At 40.3% G+C, this 22,982-nt stretch overlaps 1 protein-coding gene across 2 annotated transcripts in view; it reads right to left on the bottom strand.

The window, feature by feature from the left end:
- Sntg2 (syntrophin gamma 2) overlaps positions 1-22,982 on the bottom strand; it is a 139,870-nt gene that overhangs the window by 51,769 nt on the left and 65,119 nt on the right. For both annotated transcript variants that reach the window (XM_041630352.1, XM_041630353.1), the window contains exons 8-9: positions 9,398-9,517; positions 1,490-1,561 (exon numbers count right to left, since the gene is read on the bottom strand). In XM_041630352.1, coding sequence (XP_041486286.1) covers positions 1,490-1,561; positions 9,398-9,517 — 192 coding nt within the window. The remainder of the gene's footprint in view (positions 1-1,489; positions 1,562-9,397; positions 9,518-22,982) is intronic.

Below are 22,982 nucleotides of genomic sequence, written 5' to 3' on the forward strand. Positions count from 1 at the left end.
GTTTCAGAATAGCCTATGAAACCACGCTGCACAGTAATTCACAGATCTGGCCACATACCAACATCCCCAGGGACGTTTGTGTCAGGAGAACTCAGTTGTGAAACATCTCACAGCATGCAAAATTAGAGCTTTCGCCTTTGGTGAAGCTCCCTCGAGGTGATCACAACACAGAGAAGGTTGAGAATCCCTGCAGGCACACCCCTGGCCAGAAAGACATGGGAACTAGAGTCCACGTCACAGGAACATGGGAGGCGTGGCGGTGGCACAACCAGCAAGCTTTCCCCACTGCACGGGCCCTGCCATCACCCTGCCAGCTCTTGGTCTGAGACCAGTCTGGGCTGTGTAAGACTCCAGTGAAAAAGAAAAAGAAACCAACAGAACAAACAAATGAAAGATCAAACAAAACTTGCAACAACATAACTGAGAGAATTCCCTCTAAGCCAAGCGCCCACTGAGTGGCTCATCTTGGCGGCCTATGCATTTACGGATCCTGTCCATTATTCCGATGACACCTTCCCATTAAGGGGAACTGACTTCCTGCCTGTGGATCGGCTATGTCGAACTGTGCAATACACTGGACAATTCTGACAGCTTCATGTGATTACTGTGGATGACTCCCCCCTCATTATCATTGAATACTTCCATCTAATTAGTTAGAATTACTTTACTCATTATTCTGGTCTACCCAGTCCAGGCTTAAGTAAGAAATCATTTTAGGTCACAAATTTGAATTTGATTGCTAAAATATTCCTCTACAGGGCGGAGATGGTGGCTACACAGGTAAGACTGATTGCTGCAAAAGCCTGCGGACCTGAGTTCAAATCCTCCATATGTGTAGAAAAGTCAGGATGAACCTGTGTGTTTGGAACCCCAGTGCAGTTAGGACAGAGAGAGGAAGATGGCTGAAGCCTGCTATCGGCCTACCTCCAGGTTCAGTGAGAAACTCTGTTTCAAGGGAATAAGGTGGAAAAAAATAAGAAACCTAGCAAACTCTCCTTGCCTCTGCATATTCAAGGGTGTAAATACTTACACATGTATGCACCACACACACACACAAACACACAAACACACACAATCTACCGCCACCATCCACCCTAAATACCACCCATAATTTCATCATTCAGTCACCATCCATCCATCCATCCATCCACTCATCCATCTATCTATCCATCCATCCATTTGTCCATCTATCCATCTATCCATCCATCCATCTATCCGTCCATCCGTCCATCCATCTGTCCATCCATACATCCACTCATCCATCCATTTGTCCATCCATCTATCCATCCATCCATCCATCCATCCATCCATCCTCCTCAATAATCAATAGCATGATAACACAACTGGACTGGAACAGCTGGTGGAATAAGAAAGGTTGAAGTTATTTTTCTATCTCAAAATATCCCTCAAAGAACATATTTTTCCTCACACGCTGTCAGCTGAAGGACATCTTTTCTCTTCAAGGCTTCCTAATGTCCAGGATACCCACCTTGTGAACTTTAAACAGCACCTCACAGAGGTTATAGGCATGTTCTGCTCGTCCCCAATCCAGTGTGCTTACCTGTGGGAGACAAACAGACACATTGGGGCAGGAAGAGGAAGCTCCTTCGGCTATGAGCTCCAGCACTTACTGTTTCCACAGGTCTCAGTTTAGATGCTAAACTTCCCTTGCCCTGGGTGACAATGGAACTTTATATCCTGGTGTGGGTTCTGATTCTGTGTCCTCCTCTAGTGTGTAACAGGGATACGAAGGATACTTTATTGAGACTGGTAATATGAGAACTTTATACTCCTGAGGATGGTTTTAGGGATCCATTTTTTTTTTGTGGATTATCTGTCAATTAAATTTTAGTTTAAATGCAGAAAATGTAGGAAGAGTATGCACGTGGGACAGCATGACAATCAAGCAGACACACTGTTGACCAGCTGTCTGGTACTCAGGCCTCAACTCCCTAGACATTTCTGTCTCAGAAATGACAGGAAAATTTACCTCACCAATTTACCTGAATGTGTTTTTGGATGGTTAGGCACACAAAAGCTCATAACTATTCATTTTTGAGTGATGTGTTATGATTTATAATTTACACTCACACATATGACCTCTGAGTTAAAATGCTTCTGGCAAACATGTACACATGTATTCTCAGCAGAGTGAGAGATTTGGGTCTCCTCTGTAGACTATGCACTTAGTCTTACAATCAGTAAACGTGAAGAAGAGTTTTCCGTGTTGTCTTTGAGGCACGAATCTCGATGTATTTAATCAGTAGGTGGTTTCTTAGCCATCATCCCACCACATAAAACGTTGCCAAGGTGCTGCTGAGGTCAGAGAACTAGCCCACAGAGACCGTGACATAGAAACAACGCCGACATGTTACCGCTTAACCTGCCATTGCTCCAGAACCCACTGCTACCGGAATTGAACAACAAAAATACTGGAAAATTGCACCTTGATAGAAAGCAAGCAGGATAAAAGTGCTGATGTGAAGCTGGCCTTTGGGTCAGCCTTCAGGCCTAGCATGGTTTCTGGGATCCACAGATGCTAGTTGTTCTTACTGCATCCTTCAAATCCAAAATGTCTAAGACTTTTACACCCTTTTCCAAAGCCAACATGTTCAGGGGTCCCAAGACAGCATTGCCCTAACTCAAAGACAATGCTCACTGAATCGGAAGCTGCTCCTGCCCTCCTGCTCATGTGGATAAGGGAGATACAGACGCTTCTCAGGATAGAGCCCCAGGGTTGTTGGTATTACTAGACAAAAATAAACCATACATGGACAGGCACCATGCTCAGCATTCCCATTAGAGAAGTGCTGATTATTTTGAGAGAATTAACAAAAAAAAAAAACCCCAAAGAAATGATTAAACACATTATTCGGAGACATGCTCCTTTAATAGCTGATGTGATGTTTAAATATGCATTATACATATTCATAATTTTGCCTTTCGAAATGTAGTTTGTAAAAGAAGCATTTCCCATGTCATTTTTTTTTCAGAAATAAAATTCAAATGGTAGCTTGAAATCTCAGTGTGTAGATTCATCATTTTTGTAAGTCTGCCTGAACTTTATGCTGGCATTTTAGATTGCGGCTATATTTTAATCATTCTAAAAGTGCCCTGATTATCCCATTGAGGACATTATGCTCTGATATCCTGTTGTTATCAAATGCATCTTCCTCATTAGCCTATCATCAGTATATGGCAGAATAGCCTTCTTTCTGAGCTGTGTTCTTAAGTAAGGGCAGGAGGAGGTAGCAGCTCTTATATTTTGCAAACTCTAGGGCTTCCTCTGTTGTATTCAAGGTATTTTCTGGGCACCTGCTTTCCTTCTGTTTTAGTGTTCCGATCAGGAGGTCATGCCTATCCTGTGGGGATGACCCCATCTCCCCTCTAGCCCCCACGTTCCTGGAAGTGACTGATGCTCCCAGCTTCTCTTGTAGTATAAATCATGTCCTGCCCTTCATCACCTTGGTCACCGTGATGGATTCAGGGAAGAGACTGCTGCAGATTTGGAGATGAGGTTGAAGGGCTAAGATTTATTTCATTATTGGACTCGGGGTAAGTGCACCACCCGAGCATTGCTGGAAGTTACAATAGGATATCGGTTACTGATGATGTCTTGATGACACCAGTTCCTTTGCTATAACAAGTTACACAGATGCAAAGTAACCTGAAGCGGGGGTGTGGGAGGAGTCAGGAGTTATGTGACTGTCTTCTATTATCTCCTTTTTCTTTAAACCTCAATCTCTATAAAATCAGGCTCCTTAAAAAAAAAAATAGATCTTTTTCTTCATTCCCTTTCCCTGGGATTCCTGAACTCTTCTTAAAGGCTTAGCTGAGACACAGACCGGAAGTCTTTCTTCATATCCTGAGAAAAGACTCGGTAGTCATGTACCTGGGCCCTCACCCTTCACTCACCTAACACTGAATTCCCGTAGGCCTTTGCTCGCCCACTGTACCTGGGTCTGCTACCCAGAAGGCTCCAGGAGAGAGGGCATGGGCAACATGCTCAGAGAGGAGCATGTGTGCTCAGCAAAGCCCCACCGTGAGGCTGAGCCAGTAGTCAGACTTGATAGCTGCAGCCAGCCTGGTTCTAGCCTGCACAGCCTCCTCTCCCTATGTGACTCTGGGGTAGAGATCTGTAATCCAGCAGAAAGGCAGACAGGAGGAGTCTTTCAATTTCTCCTTGCAGAAAATATTTGTCATATTCTGCTTAGTTCTTTTCACTTTTTATTAGTTATAGCTCTAAAACCTGGCGGTGAGTTCTGAATTCTGAATGTAAGTCTTTCAGCGCTTATCCTGATATCCACATTGCTTGAGTAAAAAACAGTTGACAGAAAGAGCTATTTGACATACATTCACATATTCATAATAGAATATACATGCAAAGTTCAGAAATGTCGCTCTGCCTGGTCAACAGTATTCTGACAAAAGTGACGGTCTAGTGAGCTCTGCAGGTTCCTGCCTTGGTGCTCAGGGTTGGAACCCGGGGGCAGATACTGCGCCTGCCAAGCTCACCAAGACAGAAGTCTTTGGCCCTGCAGTGTTTCAGATGAAGCTTAGTGAACTCAGATTTTAGCTTCTAAGTAGGGCCTGTGAGGTGGTCACCTCAGCTTCTACTGACACTTGTGAACCATGGAACCTAGGTGACCCTAGGCCTAAGCATGGGGCACACTAATGAGAAGCTGCATGGGCACACCATTCTTGTCCCGTGGGTTTGTGGGGAAACTCAGAGACTCTCCAGCTTTTGAGAAGGAAAGAAAGACTAAGGAGAGAGAATGGTATTTTGGATAAAACACTATATTTACACTATAGACATGCATTTAATTATTGCTATCTTTACAAAAAAAGTTCCTGATTTTGCAAACCAGGTTCTCAGTGATGTCATATCCTCAAGTGAAAGGGTCCCTCATACAGGAAGCACAACTTCTTTCTGCTATAGTACTTTCATGATGACCCTCTCAGGGAAGGGATAAAACCTCAAACAGAAAGAAGGAGCATGCAGCCCAGCACTCTGTACTATCATCTAGCTAGCTTCTCTAGACAGTGGCTTCAAGTGTCATCACTGGCCTTGACAGTAACTTCCCCTGGTGATGTAGAATCAATGCAAGCAGAGATTAGGCCAATGGATTCCAGATCCCCGAAAAGGCGCATTGTAATGAAGATAACAAGCAGGCACTGGCAGGGCGGTGGTGGCAGGTGGCAGAGGCAGGTGGATCTCTGTGAGTTCGAGGCCAGCCTGGTCTAGAAGAGCTAGTTCCAGGACAGGAACCAAAAAAAGCTACAGAGAAACCCTGTCTCAAAAATCCAAAAATAAAATAAAATAAAAAGCAAAACAAAACAAGCAGGCACTCGGGGGAGAAGAGACTAGGGATTTCTAAATCACATGTCCCTGCTCCTCCAAACAGTGGCACTTGATGACTTTCTGACCTGTCTGGCCAGTTGTGGCTTTCAGCAGAGCTGTACTTTTGATGATAAGCCACACTATATGGGTTTCTTTTAGGGTTACCATGGGATTGATGCCAAATCATGATGATGCAGCAATTCTACAGTGGATTCATTCTGGCCTGCATTCTGCCAACTTTAGTCAGTTCAGTTCTTTCCAGATAAACTTTCACAAATATTAGAATATATCTGCCTAATGGCATTCTTAAAATTACTGCTAATATTTCCTGTGGGCACTAGGGCCTTCAACACTAATTTTTACACTAATGCTACACGATGTTGCTAAAATGATTTTGCAGCCTCACTTTTAACACCTTTTAATGGAGTTTGAAAACATGAAGAGTTGAAGCATCACCTTTTGGATTTGCATTTGCAAGTCAGAAATAAATATTCTATCACTGAAAGTGAGCAGAGCGACAAGCGGGGCTGAGGGTCTCAGTCTTCCACCCCCAACTGTTCAGGATCTCTGAGGGTTTTGGAGATGGGGGATAGAGAATGGATGGTGGGGTTCCTTTCTTTCAGACCCTGCTTCTTCCTCAACAGAACACCTCACTGCAAAGGATTTGACCCCCATATCTCCCCACCTCTTCCTAAAGGAACTCAGAAGGAAACTGTCCTTGATCGAAGGATATTATTTTTTTAACCTCTTTCTAAATTTCCCATAATAAGAATCTTTAAGTCCTTCTAGGTTCTGTTTCAAAATTCTGATTAGATGTGTTGAGACTATAGTTTAGTAAATATTTTGACTTTCCTGTATTGTCAAGGTTTATAAATGCCTATAAAGGCTGATTGTGTTGTAATCATTTTGAAGACACTAGTGACAACCATTTAGGAGCATTGGCAGGGTTTCTTCTCCCCAGAAGTCACTTGAGTAGCTTCAAACTCCTGGAACAGGAGATTCTGCCTCCTTCCTCTAGGGAGGACATGTTGACTTTACTGAGAAGAAGTCTGCACTATGGAGAGATGGGTGGGTTTCCCACTTGCTGCATAAAGTCTATACAGAGAACAGTAACTTGGGAGCTCCCATCTGAAACTCAGGCCACTGTATATGAGGGGACTATGAGCCCTGCTGGGCCCACACGCTGGGGAACTTGGCACTGGACATGCTGCAAGTCATTAACTGCCTGTCTCCAATCCAGGAGCTTAAGGCTTCATTCAGAGTTAAATAAATAAAATATTCATTAAAACTTAATGTTTTAGATTTAGGCAAAGTAAAAACTGTTATTGGAAATTATTAGCAATGGCAAGATATAAACCCTAGGCCCAGGAAGCATAAATATTTAGACGTAAATTTACTTACCATATCATGTGCATTGCTATGGCAACAAAAAGCCATCTAGTATTAGTAAGTATGATTTTCATCTTTTAAATTTTATGTGCTTCAGAGGCACATTCTGTGATCACTGTGGCCCAGTGGGAATTTCTAGTCGAGATTTATTATCTCTGACAGATTACTGGGGGGGGGGGACTACTGAAGAAGAAATGTAAACAAGTTGCCTCATGTCCCTGGATGGTAAGCAGGACAATTATGCTGAGAACTTGTAGCTCCGAGTTATTAACCTGCAGCCAATTCCATCGAGACAAGGGGTGATTCTTCTTCATTGCTCCATGTCATCTTTCCTATCTTGCTTCAAAATACACTTTGGTTATTGTGGATAAAAGATGAATTGTTTAATAAAATATCTAATTTTGTCCAACGCCACTCTATTATGCAAGGTCAATTTTTATCTTTCTATTTAACATGTAACGCGCTGTCTAGGCTGCTTGCAGCGTCTTACACTTTTATTTAATAAGGGGCTTGCTGTCTTGAGCACACTGCAAGCGAATGAACCTCCCCTGTTTGTCTCTAGAAACGGATAGGTGTTGAGCTATGTCAATGGGATACAAACAAATCTGAAAACCCTGGTTTTATGGTCTGACTTCTAAGCTGCTGTTCTCTGTACTTTTGTCTTCCGTCTTGCTGATGCTATATAGGATGCAATCAAGGCTTTCAAATTACTCAGAAACTAATTGTTACCTCCTTCCTTTGTTGCCCTTAATTATAAACGGAGTAACCATCATGTCTACTTTTAATGGTGTGTCTGGTTACTGTGTTTGCCATCACACTGTCTGACACTGTGAAGACCCTTGTCCTGGATGTCCCGGCTATGTGGGGTTCTTGTCCTATGGGACCAGCTAACTTGGCCAAGTGCTTGGATGGGCTTCCTCCATCAACCCTCTTTAATTCTTTTATAGAATAAAACAACTTTTATTTCCCCCTGGGGATTGCTTCATGTTGATTTGAGGGCTTAAAGAACAAAATGCCCAAAGGGTTGATTTTTTTTCCCCTTAATATCCCATTTCGAGAGTTTTCTGACATTTCCAATTCTTTGAGCACAGCTCTAGGGTTTCACTATCTTCCAATATACGGGATTACCCAGCCAGAGACCATTCAGCCATCAGAGAGCATCTAAGTCAGTCACTTAACCTCCTAACCAGCAGTGACTTTATTACTCTTTTACAGGGACTGCAGTGACAGCTATGTCACCAGAAAATTGAAAATTATCTGAAGACATAGGGACTGTAGAAATGAAACCCCCTACTTCAGTCTGACTATGGGCTGAATATTCATTCACATATCACGCTGTTTTCACCAATGGCTTCTTTAAGCATAATTGTCACAGGAAGAATGGAAGTTTCCCAGGCCCAGAGGAAGCATGTGGCACACCCATCACAATGCAGGATCCCTCCAGCCAGGTGAACACCACCCCTGTGGTCCCCACTGCTAACAGCACCTGCTTACTACTGACATCATTATCCAGGTCATACCTGAGCAGGGGGGGGAGACTCTAGCACTACTCAAAAACACCCACTTACTCTGTTAGATAAAACCCTGTTATTCAACAACTTTAAAGAACATAAATTAGTTGACCTTCAATTTATGTTCTTTAAAGAACATAAAATGTTCTTTTTTATGAGAATTTAATCAGTGCTTATGCAAATCTGTAGGTGATTGGAATGTGAGTAAATTTACAAGAGTTTTTACATAACAAAAACCACTTTGTTGTCCTGCTCCAATTGTAGGGGTGGGGGAGCACATTCCTAGGGAGAGCCAGGGAAGGTAGCAGCAGGTACTCACTAGTGAGTACCTTTCCCACTGTTAGCTTTCCATTTTATACAGGTTGCACACCCCAAGGGAAGTGCAGTAAAGGGTGCTTTTGAAAATATAATTTTTTCCCAAACATTCATGTTGCTTTTTCTCATCTCAATGGTAGAAATTTATCTCACTACTTTTGTGGCTCTTTCTGAATTTTCAGAGACATTAAACCAAGTTTCATTACTTTTTAGACCTAGTGGTCAGAATCTTGAAAGTGAAAATAAATAAATAAATGGAATACAAAAATGTCCAGATGAGGAGCTTTTAGACAGAGCATTTATAACCCGTTTTATTGACCTGAGAACAGTGTGGGTAGGAATCGGAAAATAGAAGTATAGGAAACAGTATCCATCCTTACAGTTATGTGATGGGCCCGACTAAAGCAGGCTGTTCACTTTGATCAAATCTGGAAATTGTGTGGGAAAGTATAACTTTGGAAATTTCATTATTTAGACATTTAGTTAGAAATATCTGGGGGAGGGTCTGTGTTTTGCTTTGACTGCCTCTTGGAGCTCCCAACCATGTAACTCAACCAAAGAGCTGTCTGCACCCCACCTCCACACCAGCTGATGTTTGGAGCAAAGAAATGCTACAGCCCTATCTCACCGGCTGTTTGAACTCAAAGACAGAAATGGATTCGCTTATGAGTTTGAAATAAGTCCCTGGTGGTTAATCCATAAGCAGGACCCATTACAACCACTGAGGTCTGGAGACAACCATGGCCAGCTACCTGTCTCTGCCTCTTCCCAGGGCCCAATTGCATATGAATAACTCCAGCAACAGGTCCCTCACCAGCATCAGATGCAAAGACATTCTTACCGGAGGAGTGCTGAAAATGTAGAAGGATGAGCCCTTCAGGGCCAAGAACTTGGATCTGAAGTTCTGAGAGGTGTCATCAGCTCCCTGGAGCCTCTCATTTACCCAGCCCATGTGCACCACCTGCAGAGGGAAACCTTGGAAAATTAAAAGCCAAGCCTTAATGAGAGTGTTCTAAAAGCAGCATACTAACCACACTCAACATGCAATGCTCTTTAACTTCAACCCAGTAGTACATCTAGAAAACAGTGGGAGATGAAAGAAGTCTACATGAATCCATAAGTTCCAACTCAAGTAGACAGAAGTATAAGACAGTTTGTCATGAATACCAAGATCCTGTGGATAAGACTACACAGCAGCTAATTGTGGAGTCCTTGTATGTCTTAAAAATGTGGCGCTACAAGACCTTGAAAGAACAATACTCCAAATGGAAAAAACAAAAGACCCAGGAGAGCCCAAACAATCCTGTAGAATAAAGGAACTCCAGGGGCATCACCATTCCCAACATCAACCTCTATTATAGACTTACAGTAATGAAAACAGCCCGGTATTGGCATAAAAACAGACAGGTAGACCAATGGAATTGAATAGAAGACCCAGATATTAACCCACACATCTGTAAACACTGATTTTTGACAAGCAAGATAAAATTATACAATGGAAAAAAGAAAGCATCTTCAACAAATGGCACTGGCATAACTGGATGTCAGCATGTAGAAGAATACAAAGAGATCCATATCTAGTCCTATACATGAAACTCAAGTCCAAATGTCAAATTTAAGATTATTAACTCCAACCACACTGAACCTGATAGAAGAGAAAGTGAGAAGTACCCTTGAACACATGGACACAGGAGACTACTTCCTAAATATAACACCAGTAGCACAGACACTGAGAGCAACAATAAATAAATGGGAGCTCCTGAAACTGAGAAGCTTCTGTAAGGCAAAGGGCAGAGTCAATAAGATAAAAATACAGCCTATTGAATAGGAAAAAAATCTTTACCAACCCCACATCAGACAGAAGATTAATCTCCAAAATATATAAGGAACTCAAGAACTAGACATTAAAATAGCAAATAATCCAATAAAAATGAGGTACAGATTTAAACAGAGAATTCTCAGGAGAGGAAATGTTGGCTGAAAGACACTTAAGGAAATGTTCAACATCCGTAGCTATCAGAAAAATGCAAATCAAAACGACTCTGAAATACCATCTTACACCTGTCAGAATGGGTAAGATCAAAAACATCTATGATATCTTATGCTGGAAAGGATGCAGAGTAAGGGGAACACTCATCCATTACTGATGGGAGTGCAAACTTGTACAGCCTCTTTGGAAATCAGTATGGCAGTTTCTCAGAAAATTAGGAAACAACATCCCTCAAGACCTAGCAATACCACCCTTGGGCACATATCCAAAGGATGCTCAATCATACCACAAAGACACTTCTCAACTATGTTCAAAGCAGCATTATTCATAACAGTCAGAACCTGGAAACAACCTAGATTCCCCTCAACTGAAGAATGGATAATCAAAAAGTGGTCCATTTCTACAATGGAGTACTACACAGCAGAAAAAAAAACGACATCTTGAAATTTGCATGCAAATGAATGGAACTAGAAAAAAAAAACTTGAGTGAGGTAACCCAGACCCAGAAAAATGAGCATAGTATATACTCACTTATAAGTAGATATTAGATATAAAGCAAAGGATAATGAGTCTATAGCCCATGACTTTAGAGAAGCTAAGAATCAAAGAGAACCCTAAGAGAAACATACATAGATTTCTCTGGAAAGGGGAAATAGGCAAGATCTCCTGAGAAAATTGGGAGCATGGGGATTGGAGGAGAAGGGAGGGTGGAAGGTGAGAGGAGGGGAAAAGGGGAAGAAGGAGGAGAACTTGAGGTAACAGGATAGTTGAGATGGGGGAGGGAGGGAGAGAGAGAGAGAGAGAGAGAGAGAGAGAGAGAGAGAGAGAGAGAGATACCTTGATGGAGGGAGCCATTATGGAGCTAGCAAGAAACCTGGCACTAGAGAAATTCCCAAGAATCCACAATGACCCCAGCGAAGACCCTAAGCAATTGTGGAGAGGGTCCCTGAACTGGCTTTGCCCTGTAATCAGATTAATGATGATTTTAAAAATCATCATAGAATTATCATCCAGCAACTGATGGAAGCAGGTGCAGAGGTCTACAGTTAAGCACTGGGCTGAGCTCCCAAAGTCCAGTTGAAGAGAGGGAAGGGTGATAATAAGAGCAAAGAGGTCAACAGTGTGATGAGGAAACATCCCACAGAAACAGCTGACCTGAGCTAGTGGGAGCATAGGTCCAAACTAGGCCCTCTGAATGTGGGTGACAGTTGTGTGTTTGGGGCAGACTGTAGGCCGCAATGAGCCCAGAATTTATTCTTATTGCTTGCACTAGTATTTTGGAACCCATTCTCTTTGGAGGGATACCTTACTCAACCTAGATATAGCGGAGAGGTCCTTGTTCCTGCCTCAAAGCAATGTGCTAGATTTTATTGACTCCCCATGGGAAACCTTACCCTCTCTCAGCAGTGGATGGAGGGATGAGGTGAGGGGAAAGGTGAAGGGAGTGGATAGAGGGGAGGGAGTGGGAACTGGGATTGGTATGTAAAATGGGGAAAGAGGTTATTTTTTTTAATTAATAAAAAATGTGGTGTTATCGGAGACATGGCTCAGCTATTAAAGGCAAAGTGGTTACAACCCAAAGGACAATAATGCAGTGTTAAATTACACTCTACTAGGGATTATGCAGATGTAAAAAATAGCTATTTATATTTTCAGTATTTATAGTAATCATGTAGCATCATACAATGTAAATAAAATGAGTAAGGCTTTTTTACAGTTTAACTCCCTAACAGTGAAAATAAAATAAAACACAAGCTTCTTACAACTCAAATAGTTTCAACCTTAATCCATAAAATGTAAACTATAAAATCAGAATGTAGTTTAGGTGTAGAATGGAAATACTGATATAATTTGAGAGTTCAGTGAATGACATTGGCCATATTAAAAAACAACTCCCATGCTACCTAAATTTACATATGATACACACTCTGTAGTGAATCATCTGAGTGACCCCAGTTCAGCTTTCCCATGTCCCCATTTTTCCATTTCAAGAAAAGCCATTTATCTAAAAAAAACAAAATCCTGATAAAAACAAATAAGCCCTAAATTAAGACAGAGTTCCCAACCAACCTCACCCTCATTCTTCCTTGACTAATTTTTAGGGAGAGTCTTACGATGCAGCCCTGGCTGTCCTGGTACTTGCTATGTAGCCCATACTGGCCCCCAAATCATAGAGATCTGTTTCTGCCTCCCCAGTGCTGGCAAAAAAGTTGTGTGCCACATGTCTGGCTTTTCGGCATTTTAAGTGATATATCTTATTCACTATTTCAGTGAGCATTACTCAGGGTCCTTTGGGGCTGATGACCTTGTTCCAGAGTTTAGGACAGGGACAGAAAGCTCATCAGTAGTTCCCATGGCCTAGGGTAGAACAGCCTTGCAACAGTTTTTTTTTGCCCAGTAACTCTTGGCAGTATTCATTCTTACACATGATAGTCCTGCCCTTGAGGTCAAGATGTCAGCCGACAGGTAAAATACAAACAAGACAGAAATGGTTTCTGTTGATAGGGGATGGTGTAAGTAGCAGCCATGGCTGAACATAATTGCCATATGATGTATATTGAACACATAAAACTGCTATACAAATCTGTAATGTTGTTGTTTACTAGAATTTGCATGTATATGTATAAGCATTGTATATGAATGTTCAAGCATGTGTAGAGCATGTTTTTACACAGGTACATTTAATTTGTGTACACATACATTCATGTAAAGTCCAGAAAACAGTCTTGGCTATCATTTCCCAGGCATTGTGTTCCTTGTTGTTTTTATTATTATTCTTTTTATTGCAATATACAATTTTCTCCTCCCTTCCTTTCCTTCCCTCTCCTCTTCTACCCTCTTCCGTAGCCCACACTCCTAGTGTACTCAGGAGATCTTGTCTTTTTCTCCTTCCTATGTAGATCCATGTATGCCTATCTCAGGGTCTATTTGTTGTCGAGGTTCTCTGGGGTTGTGGAATGTAGACTGTTTTTTTTTTCTTTATGTCTAAAAGCCAATTATGAGTGAGTGTATATTATATTTGTCTTTCTGAATCTGGGTTACCTCATTCAATATGGTTTAATCTAGATCCATCCATCTGCCTGCAAATTTCAAAATGTCATTAATTTTTTACTACTGAATAGGACTCCATTGTGGAAATGTACCACATTTTCTTTATCCATTCTTCAGTTGAGGAACATCTAGGTTGTTTTCAGGTTCTGGCTATTATGAATAATGTTGCTATATTGTCCTTATAGTATGATTGAGCATCCTTTGGGTATAAGCCCAAGAGTGGTATTGCTGGGTTTTGAGGTAGGTTGATTCCTAATTTTCTGAGAAACTGCCATACTCATTTCCAAAGAGATTGTACAGTTTGCACTCCCACCAACAATGAAGGAGTGTTCTCCTTACTCTACATCCTCTCCAGCACAAGCTATCATTGGTGTTTTTGATCTTAGCCATTCTTACAGGTAAAAAATGGTATCTCAGAGTTATTTTGAGTTGAATTTCTCTGATGGCTAAGGATGTTGAGCACTTCCTTAATATATTTTGGTCATTTTAGATTTGTCTGTTGAGTTTTCTGTTTAGGTTTATATCCTTTTTTTTTTATTGGATTATTTGGTTTTTTGATGTCAAGTTTCTTGAGTTCTTTGTATATTTTAGAGATCAGTCCTCTGTCTGATGTGGGGTTGATGAAGATATTTTCCCATTCAGTAGGCTACCATTTTGTCTTGTTGACCATGTCCTTTGCTTTACAGAAGCTTCTCAGTTTTAGGAGGTCCCATTTATTAATTGTTGCTATCAGTATCTGTGCTACTGGTTTTATATTTAGGAAGTAGTCTCCTGTGCCTATGTATTCAAAGGTACTTTTAGCTTTCTTTTCAATGAGGTTCAGTGTGGCTGAATTTATATTGAGGTCTTCAATCATTTTGGACTTGCATTTTGTGCATGGTGATAGATATGTATCTATTTTCATTCTTCTACCTGTTGATACCCAGTATACCATCACCATTTGTTGAATATGTTTTTTCCATTTTATATTTTTAGTTTCTTTTTAAAAATCAGGTTTTCATAGGTGTATGGATTGATATCTGGGTCTTCAATTAAATTCCATTGATACTTCTGTCCATTTTTATGCTAATACCAGGCTATTTTCATTACTGTAGCTTTGTAGTAGAATTTGAAGTCAGACATGGTGATACTTCTGGAAGTTCCTTTATTGTATAGGATTGTTTTGACTATCCTGTTCTCTCTCTCTCTTTTTTTTTTTTTTTTTTTTTTGCTTTTCCATATGAAGTTGAGTGTTGTTCTTTCAAGGTCTGTGAAGAATTTTGCTCGGATTTTGATGGGGATTGCATTGATCCTGTAGACTGCTTTTAGTAAAATTGTCATTTTTCCTATGTTAATTCTACCTATCAAAAAACATGGGAGATCTTTCCATTTTCTGCTGCTTTTAATTTCTTTCTTCAAAGATTTAAAGTTCTTTTCATACAGGTCTTTCATTTGTTTGGTTAGAGTTACCTTAAGATATTGTATATTATTTGTGGCTATTGTGAAGGGTGATGTTTCTCTGATTTCTTTCTCAGCCCATTTATCATTAGTATAAAGGATGGCTACAGATTTTTTTTTGAGTTAATTTTGTACCCTGCTACATTACTGAAGATGTTAATGAGTTGTAGGAGTTCCCTGGGAGATTTTTTTTTTTGGGGGGGGTCACTTATATATGCTATCATCAGCAGCAAATAGTGAAAGTTTGGCTTCTTTTCTGGTTTGTATCCCCTTGATCTCCTTTTGTTGTCTTATTACTCTAGCTAGAACTTCAAGTATTATATTAAAAAGATATTGATAGAATGGACAGCCTTGTTTTGTTCCTTATTTCATGGGATCACTTTCAGTTTCTCTCCATTTAGTTTGATGTTGGCTGATGGCTTGCTGTATATTGCCTTTATTATGTTTAGGTATGTTCCTTGTATCCCTGCTATCTCCAAGACCTTTGTCATGAAGGGGTGTTGTATTTTGTCAAAGGCTTTTTCAGCATCTAATGAGAGATAATGTGGTTTTTTTTTTGTTTTTTGTTTTTTTCTGTGGTGGATTATATTGACAGATTTTTCATATGTTGAACCATCCCTGCATCTCTGGGATAAAGCCTACTTGATCATGGTGGATGATTTTTCTGATGTGTTCTTGAATTTGTTTTGCCAGTATTTTACTGAATATTTTTGCATCAGTGTTCATGAGTGAGATTGGTCTACAGTTCTCTTTCTTAGTAGTGTCTTTGTGTGGTTTGGCTATCGCAGTAACTGTAGCCTTGTAAAAAGAGTTTGGCAATGTTCCTTCTGTTTCTATTGTGTAGAGCAATTTGAGGAATAATGGTATTAGTTTTTCTTTGAAAATCTTGTAGAATTCTGTGCTGAAATCATCTAGCCCTGGACTTCTTTTGGTTGAGAGACTTTTGATGACTTTCAATTTTTTTAGCAGTTATAGGTTTATTTAATTTGTTCATCTGCTCTTGATTTAATTTTGGTAAGTGATATTTATCCAGAACATTGTTCATTTGCTTTAAGTTTTCCAATTTGGTGGAGTCTAGGTTTTCAAAGTATGACCTGATGACTCTCTCAGTTTCCTCCTTGTCTGTTGTCATGCCCCCTTTTCATTTCTGATGTTGTTCATTTGTTAATTCTCTCTACCCTTTGGTTAGTTCAGATAAGGGTTTGTCTCTTTTGTTGATTTTCTCGAAGAACCAATTCTTTGTCTCATTGATTCTTTGCATTGATTTCTTTGTTTCTATTTTGTTGATTTCAGCTCTTAATTTGATTATTTCCTGTCCTTTATTCCTCCTGGGTGTGTTTGCTTCTTTTTGTTCTAAAGTTTTCAGGTGTTCTGTTAACTCACTAGTTTGGAAAATTTCTAATTTCTTTATGTAGGCATTTGGTGCGATGAACTTTCCTTCTAACACTGCTTTCATCGTGTCCCATAAGTTTGGGTATGTTGTGTGATCATTTTGGTGAATTTTAGGAAGTCTTTAATTTCTTTCTTTATTTCTTCCTTGATCCATTGGTGGTTGAAGTGACATGAATATTGTTCAATTTCCATGTGTTTGTGGGCTTTCTGAAATTAGTGTTGCTGTTGAATTCTAACTTGAAGCCATGGTGATCTGATATAAGATACATGGGGTTATTCCTATTTTTTTTTTTTTTATCTGTTGAGGTTTGCTTTGTTACTGGGTATGTGGTCAGTTTTTGAGAAGGTTCCATGAGGTGCTGAAAAGAAGGTATATTCTTTTGTGTTTTGGTGGAATGTTCTATAGATGTCTGCTAAGTCCATTTGAGTCATAACATCTGTTAGTTCCCTTATTTCTCTGTTAAGTTTCTGTCTGGCAGATCTGTCCAGTGGTGAGAGTGGGGTGTTGAAGTCTCCCACTATTAGTGTGTGTGGCTTAAGGTATGATTTAAGCCTTAATAATGTTTCTTTTACATGTGAAGGTGCCCTTGTATTTGGGGTATAGATGTTCAGTATTGAAATTTCCTCTTGATGGATTTTTTTCCTGTGACAAATATGAAATGTCCTTGTTTATACTTTTTGATTGATTTAGTTTAGAGTCTATTTTGCTAGCTATTGGGATAACTACACCAGCTTGTTAGGTACATTTGACTGGAAATTGTTTTTCCTAAACCTTTACTCTGAGGTAATGTTTATCTTTGATATTGGTGTTTCTTGTATGCAACAGAAGAATGGAGGTCTGTTTTCATGTCTAATCTGTCAGTCTGTGTCTTTTTATAGGTGAGTTTATTTCTATTAAGGTGTATTAATGACCAGTGATTGCTAGTTCCTGTTATTTTAATTTTTGTTCTTGGTGGTGTTATTGTGTGAGTTTTCCCCTTGTTTGGGATTTGTTGCTGTGAAACCATCTATTTTTGTGTGTGTGTGTGTGTGTTTTTGTAGGTGTAGCTTTCTTCCTTGGTTTAGAGTTTTCTTTCTACTACTTTGTGTAGGGCTGGATTCGTGGATAGGTATTGTTTAAATCTTGTTCTGTTGTGGAATATCTTTTTTTCTCTGTCTACGGTGATTAAAAGTTTTGCTAGATATAGTAGTCTGGGCTGGCATCCAAGGTCTCCTAATGTCTGTGAAATGCTTGACCAGGATCTTCTGGCTTTCATTGTTCTTTTGAGAAGTCAGTTGTAATTCTGATAGGTTTGCCTTTATATATTCCTTGACCTTTTTCCTTTGTAGCTCTTAATATTCTTTATTCTGCATGAGTAGTGTTGTGATTATTATGTGGTGAGGGGACTTTTTTTTTTTTTGGTCCAGTCTATTTGGTGTTCTGTAAGCTTTCTGTATTTTCATAGGCATGTCCTTCTTTAGGTTGGGCAAGTTTTCTTCTATGATTTTATTAAGCATGTTTTCTGTGCTTTTGAGCGGGAGTTCTTTTCCTTCTATCCCTACTATTCTTAGGTTTGGTCTTTCCATGGTGTCGCCTATTTCCTAGATATTTCATGTTAAGCTTTTGCTAGATTTAATGTTTTCTTTGACTGGAATCTATTTCCTCTATTGTATCTTCACTGCCTGAGATTCTCTCTTCCATCTCTTGTATTCTGCTCTTTATGCTTGCATTTGTGGTTTATGATCATTTACCCATAATTTTCATTTCCAGAATTTTCTCTGTTTTTTTTTCTTTATTGTCTCTATTTCTGTTTTCAAGTCTTGTTTTTTTATGTTTGATTGTCTTTTTCTTAATTTTCTTTAAGGGTTTTGTTGATTTCTTCCAATTTTTTGTCTGTCTTTCCCTCTAATTCTTTGACAAAATTTTCATTTCCTCTTTAAAGACCTCAATAATTTTTCTAAAGTTATTTTTACGGTCTTTTTCTTCTGTTTCATCTGTGTTGGAATTTTCAAGTCTTGCTGTCTAGTTTTGAGGTGCCATTTTCCTCTTTGGGTTGTTGAGTGTATTCTTATCTTGTTGTCTACCCATCTTTTCCTCCAGTTGATGTAGTAAGGTCAAGGTTCAGATGGTCATTCCTTGAGGTGGAGTCGGGGTTTTAGTTCCAGTTGCTCAGTGCTCCCTTGATTTTTTTAAGACACAGGGTCTTAGAACTTGTCAAGTCTGGTAGGCTGACAGACTTGCAAACTCTAGGATTCTATGTGGCTTTGCTCCACAATGACATGTGCCACCATGTCAACTTTATTTCCTATAAGCTACATGGATGAAACTTTGGTCCTAAGGCTTGGGAGGCAAAGCACTTCACCAGCAGAGCTATTTCCCCATCTTTGACTTTGTCTTTCATATGCCCAAGAAGGTGAGCCGTGTCAATGTTTCATATGTGACTTGTGATAGTTTTAATGGAGTTGGACTTTTATTGTAAATGGGACTAGAACTCACAATATAATTGACACCCACGAGTATTTAACACATCTTAGAAAAGCCCCTGGCACAGTGTCTGCAGCCAAGGAAGGTGGTGTTCATCCTGTGGGGAAACTTGCTGAAATGTCAGGCTTCCTTGAATGGCTTCAGGATTTGGCAACCTTTCAGGCTGAACGTGTGGCAGTAGCACGTCTTCCTCCTCTTCATATGACCGGAAACAAGGCAAGGAACTTTGAGAAGGCATGTCACATGCCCACAAGGAGAGAGGATGCTGACATTCACAGGTGTGTAAATGAGTATGGATAAACAGAAGTGCACAGGAAGACACTGTAGCCAGCTGAATGGCGCAGTCAAAGCTGAAGATGTCAGCTTTGGATTCCTGGCTGAGATGAAGAAGCTGCAATTTTTTCCTTCCCACAGTAGCAGAATTCAAACAAGGGCAAACTACTTGGATTCTAGTTCATCTGAATGCTACCACGGGTCATCAGAATGAAGGCACTAGTTGGGAGGCCAGCTCCACTTCTGAAGGTGGTACAGCCAGCGTTCGGCTCTCCTTGTCTTCTACGCCCTTCACTCCATCAGTGTCCTTTTGATGCTGTCTCTCCACACTTGGTCAATACCACGCTCGGCACATATTCCATAAGAATTCCATATAGAGGAGTGGCCGAGAAGTTTCTGCCCTTGCCACGATGACAGCTCAGGTGAGGAAGCCTCCGAAACACCAATTAGCTGGATGTGAACTTAATTAAATCTCATGTGTAATTTAATTCTGCCTACATCAGTCGGCACCAAAGTAAGTTATAACTTTGTCATTATCCAGAACATTGGTGGCCTTGTGAATCTTATTTATGTATATGTAGCTAGTTCATAAATAATCTACAGAAATATAACCTTATCTTTTACATTATGAATTTTTTAATGACTTGCTGCGTGTTGTAAGAAGTGTTTAGCACACTTTCGTGAGTGCTGGCTTGATGGTATCATGTGACACCATTAACTGGGGACAAAGAATTCCACCATCTCCACAGAGGAGTACATTTTCATCCATCTTTTCTGGCGCTGTTTCTGTGGAAAGCCCTGTTATTTGTTGGGTCAGAGTAGATACTTGGTTAAACCTATACCAGATTGTCATTATACATCTGTTTTTTCTTCCATATAAAAAGTCTGTTTCCTGTGCTACTTACACTATCCTTGGAGTATTAAATCAAGGCATCATTATTTCCCTAAATTAAAATACAAGTTAGAAGAAATTTATTTCGGAAATAAATAAAGCTGCTTGCAGTTTTATTAGGTGAATACACCCTGGTTTTCCTAAAAGAGTTTTCAGTTTGTGCTTATCGTCATTAGGTTTAGGTTGGCTATGTGCGCTTTCGTGTGTTTGTGTGTGTGTGTGTGTGTGTGTGTGTGTGCGCGCGCGCGCGCGCGCGCGTGTGCACACATGCGCAGGCGCCTATCAGAGGTCAACAATGGCTGTCATTCCTCAGGTGCTTTTTTTTTCTCTTTTTGGTTTTGTTTTTGAAATAGGGCCTCTTGTTGGTCTGGAATTCACTAAGAAGACTTTACTGGCTGGCCAGTGAGCCACAGGGGTCTTTCCATCTCTGTCTCCTTAGTGCTAGAATTACAAACATGCACCAACACACTTGGCTTCCCCCCCCCCTTTTTTAAAATATGGGTTCTGGGAACCAAACTCAGGTCTTTATGCTTTCAAGACAAGTGAAGTATGTTACAAACTGAGCCATCTCCTCAGGCCAGCTTGGTCTTTGTTTTAGACATGAGTGCTCCAGTTTGAGCGACAATTTGAGCAACAACACTTTAAGCAACTCCCTGGTTGAACACTGAGTATAAAATTCTATGCCCTGTGATTTTATTAGCCTTTATGCTCCCTTTTCTTTTTATTTTCATTTTAGCAATTGTTAGATGCCATTCTGGATAGTTTTGCATCTACTTGACACATGCTAAAGTCATTTGAGAAGAGGGAACATTAATTTTAAAAATTCCCCCATAAGATCAGCCTTAGGCAAGCTTATAGGGCACTTTCTTAATTAGTGATGGATAGGGGAGAGCCTACAACCCCCATCCTCTGAAGTGGGTCAGATTCATGTCCTGGAGACATGGCTCTCCAGTAGCACTCTGGAAACCACTAACCTGTCCCCTTCCAGAAGACTTGATGTTTCCAACTTGTTTTTCTGGAGCCATCTCTCCTGTGGTCACAGAGACCCCACCCCAGCAGGCAGCAGAGCCCTGTGGTCCCCACCAGATAAGCTGGAAGAGCCAAGGACAAGGACCACATCATTCCTTGCCCCTGTGAAGGGTTAGCTCTTCAAGCACACAGTCTTGGAGATGTTTCAGAGTTTCTGAACAGCTCACAGAGTTCAGTTTCAAAAGCAGTAAATCGTTTGTAGAAATAGAAAATACAAATTCAGTTGGACATCCCACCAGCAACAAATAAAATGAGAAAATGCTTGTGTGTGAACCAAGTAGAGGTGTCTTAGTGGAAAAATTGGTTAAAAAAAATTTATCCTCAAACTGTGAAGTTCAGTAGGAATATAATAATGTGGGAAAATATAGAATGGATGCAATTCTAGTTTGAAGATGTTTATAGAAGTATTACTCATAAAATAGCCAACCCCTCATTAAGCTATGTAAAACACAAATAGCTGATTAATTTATAAAATATTGAAAGCAATAACTTATATTTAGAAGTGTTATATTTAGGAATTGTTTCTTTTCCAGTGTAAAAATGCTGGCTAACAAGTCCAGTAGAAGCACCGAGTGATTTTCTTGTTTTCTCAGTCAACATTTAATTGACAGAGAAATGTTCTCCTGGGTATATTTGTCTTGGATTGGGATTCTTTTTTATTATGATTTTTTCCATTTACTTTACATCCTGACCAGAGTATCCCCCACCCTCTCTACCCATGGACTTTACATGTGTTGGGTCAGCGCCTTCTGGGATCCCTAGCAGCTCACAGATAAGAAGGTCATCAAATGAATCCCACCTCTCTGATGAGGACTGAGAACTCAACAAGAATGATCTGGTAGTTAGAGTAGGGATGTTGCAGATCCAGAGCCAAATCAGCCTAATCTTTCTTTAGGTCCCTTAATAACCACTCACGACTCCTTCTATCTCTGACCTATTATCCTTATGACTCTCAGGTAAATCCTTTTAGGATTGATGATGTAGGTGGGTCTTATTTCTATGTGTTGCTTTCATTGGTCAATTAATAAAGAAACTGCTTGGCCTGATAGGTCAGAACATAGGTGGGTGGAGTAGAGAGAACAGAATGCTGGGAAGAAAGGAAGAGAGGCAGATGCCATAGCTCTCCTCTCCGAGATGGATGCAGGTTAGCATCTTCCCTGTAAGCCACCACCCCATGGTGCTACACACATTAATAGAAATGGGTTAATCAAGATGTGAGAGTTAGCCAGTAAGAGGCTAGAGCTAATGGGCCAAGCAGTGTTTAAATGAATACAATTTGTATGTTGTTATTTCGGGTGTAAAGCTAACCATGCGGGAGCCAGGCGAAATGAAAAGCAGGCCTGCTCACCTCATCACTACAGATTGATTAATAGACCATGAGCTGCCACCAGCTCCCAAGCTGAGAACACCACTGGATAAGATGTGGAACCGTCAGTAGAGATTTCCCGACTTTGTTAGACACAACCTACATGATGTTCCATCACCGTATTTGGAAAGTGTCTTTATCTATGAATTTCTTTGTTCTGTTACCATAGAAACTTCAAGAGACTGTTACCACACTGGGATAAGGTATTTGTGGAGAACTTTTACCTAGACTTCCAGCCACGGTTACTGAAATTTGACTCCAAAGCAAACTCTCTTATTCCCTTGGAGATGAAAACTACGCTGTTGAGTCAACAGCATCACCTGACAAGATGATCCCAAGTCACATAGGCCTCTCTCCATCCTAAATCCCCTCTGGGCTCACACAGTCCTCTCTAAACACCTGCTCAAAGCACATTTTCTACTGGATACATCCCACAGACCACATTTATCTACATTTAAACACAGACAATCAGAACAGTCCTCGAATGTGTTTCTTCATAAATAAGGAGCATTGAGTTCACACGTGGGTCAGA

This window comes from Microtus oregoni, unplaced genomic scaffold (assembly GCF_018167655.1).
Source record: "Microtus oregoni isolate MIOR12 unplaced genomic scaffold, Mior012 000034F_ref0000314, whole genome shotgun sequence".
In the NCBI taxonomy this organism is placed as follows: Eukaryota; Metazoa; Chordata; class Mammalia; order Rodentia; family Cricetidae; genus Microtus; species Microtus oregoni.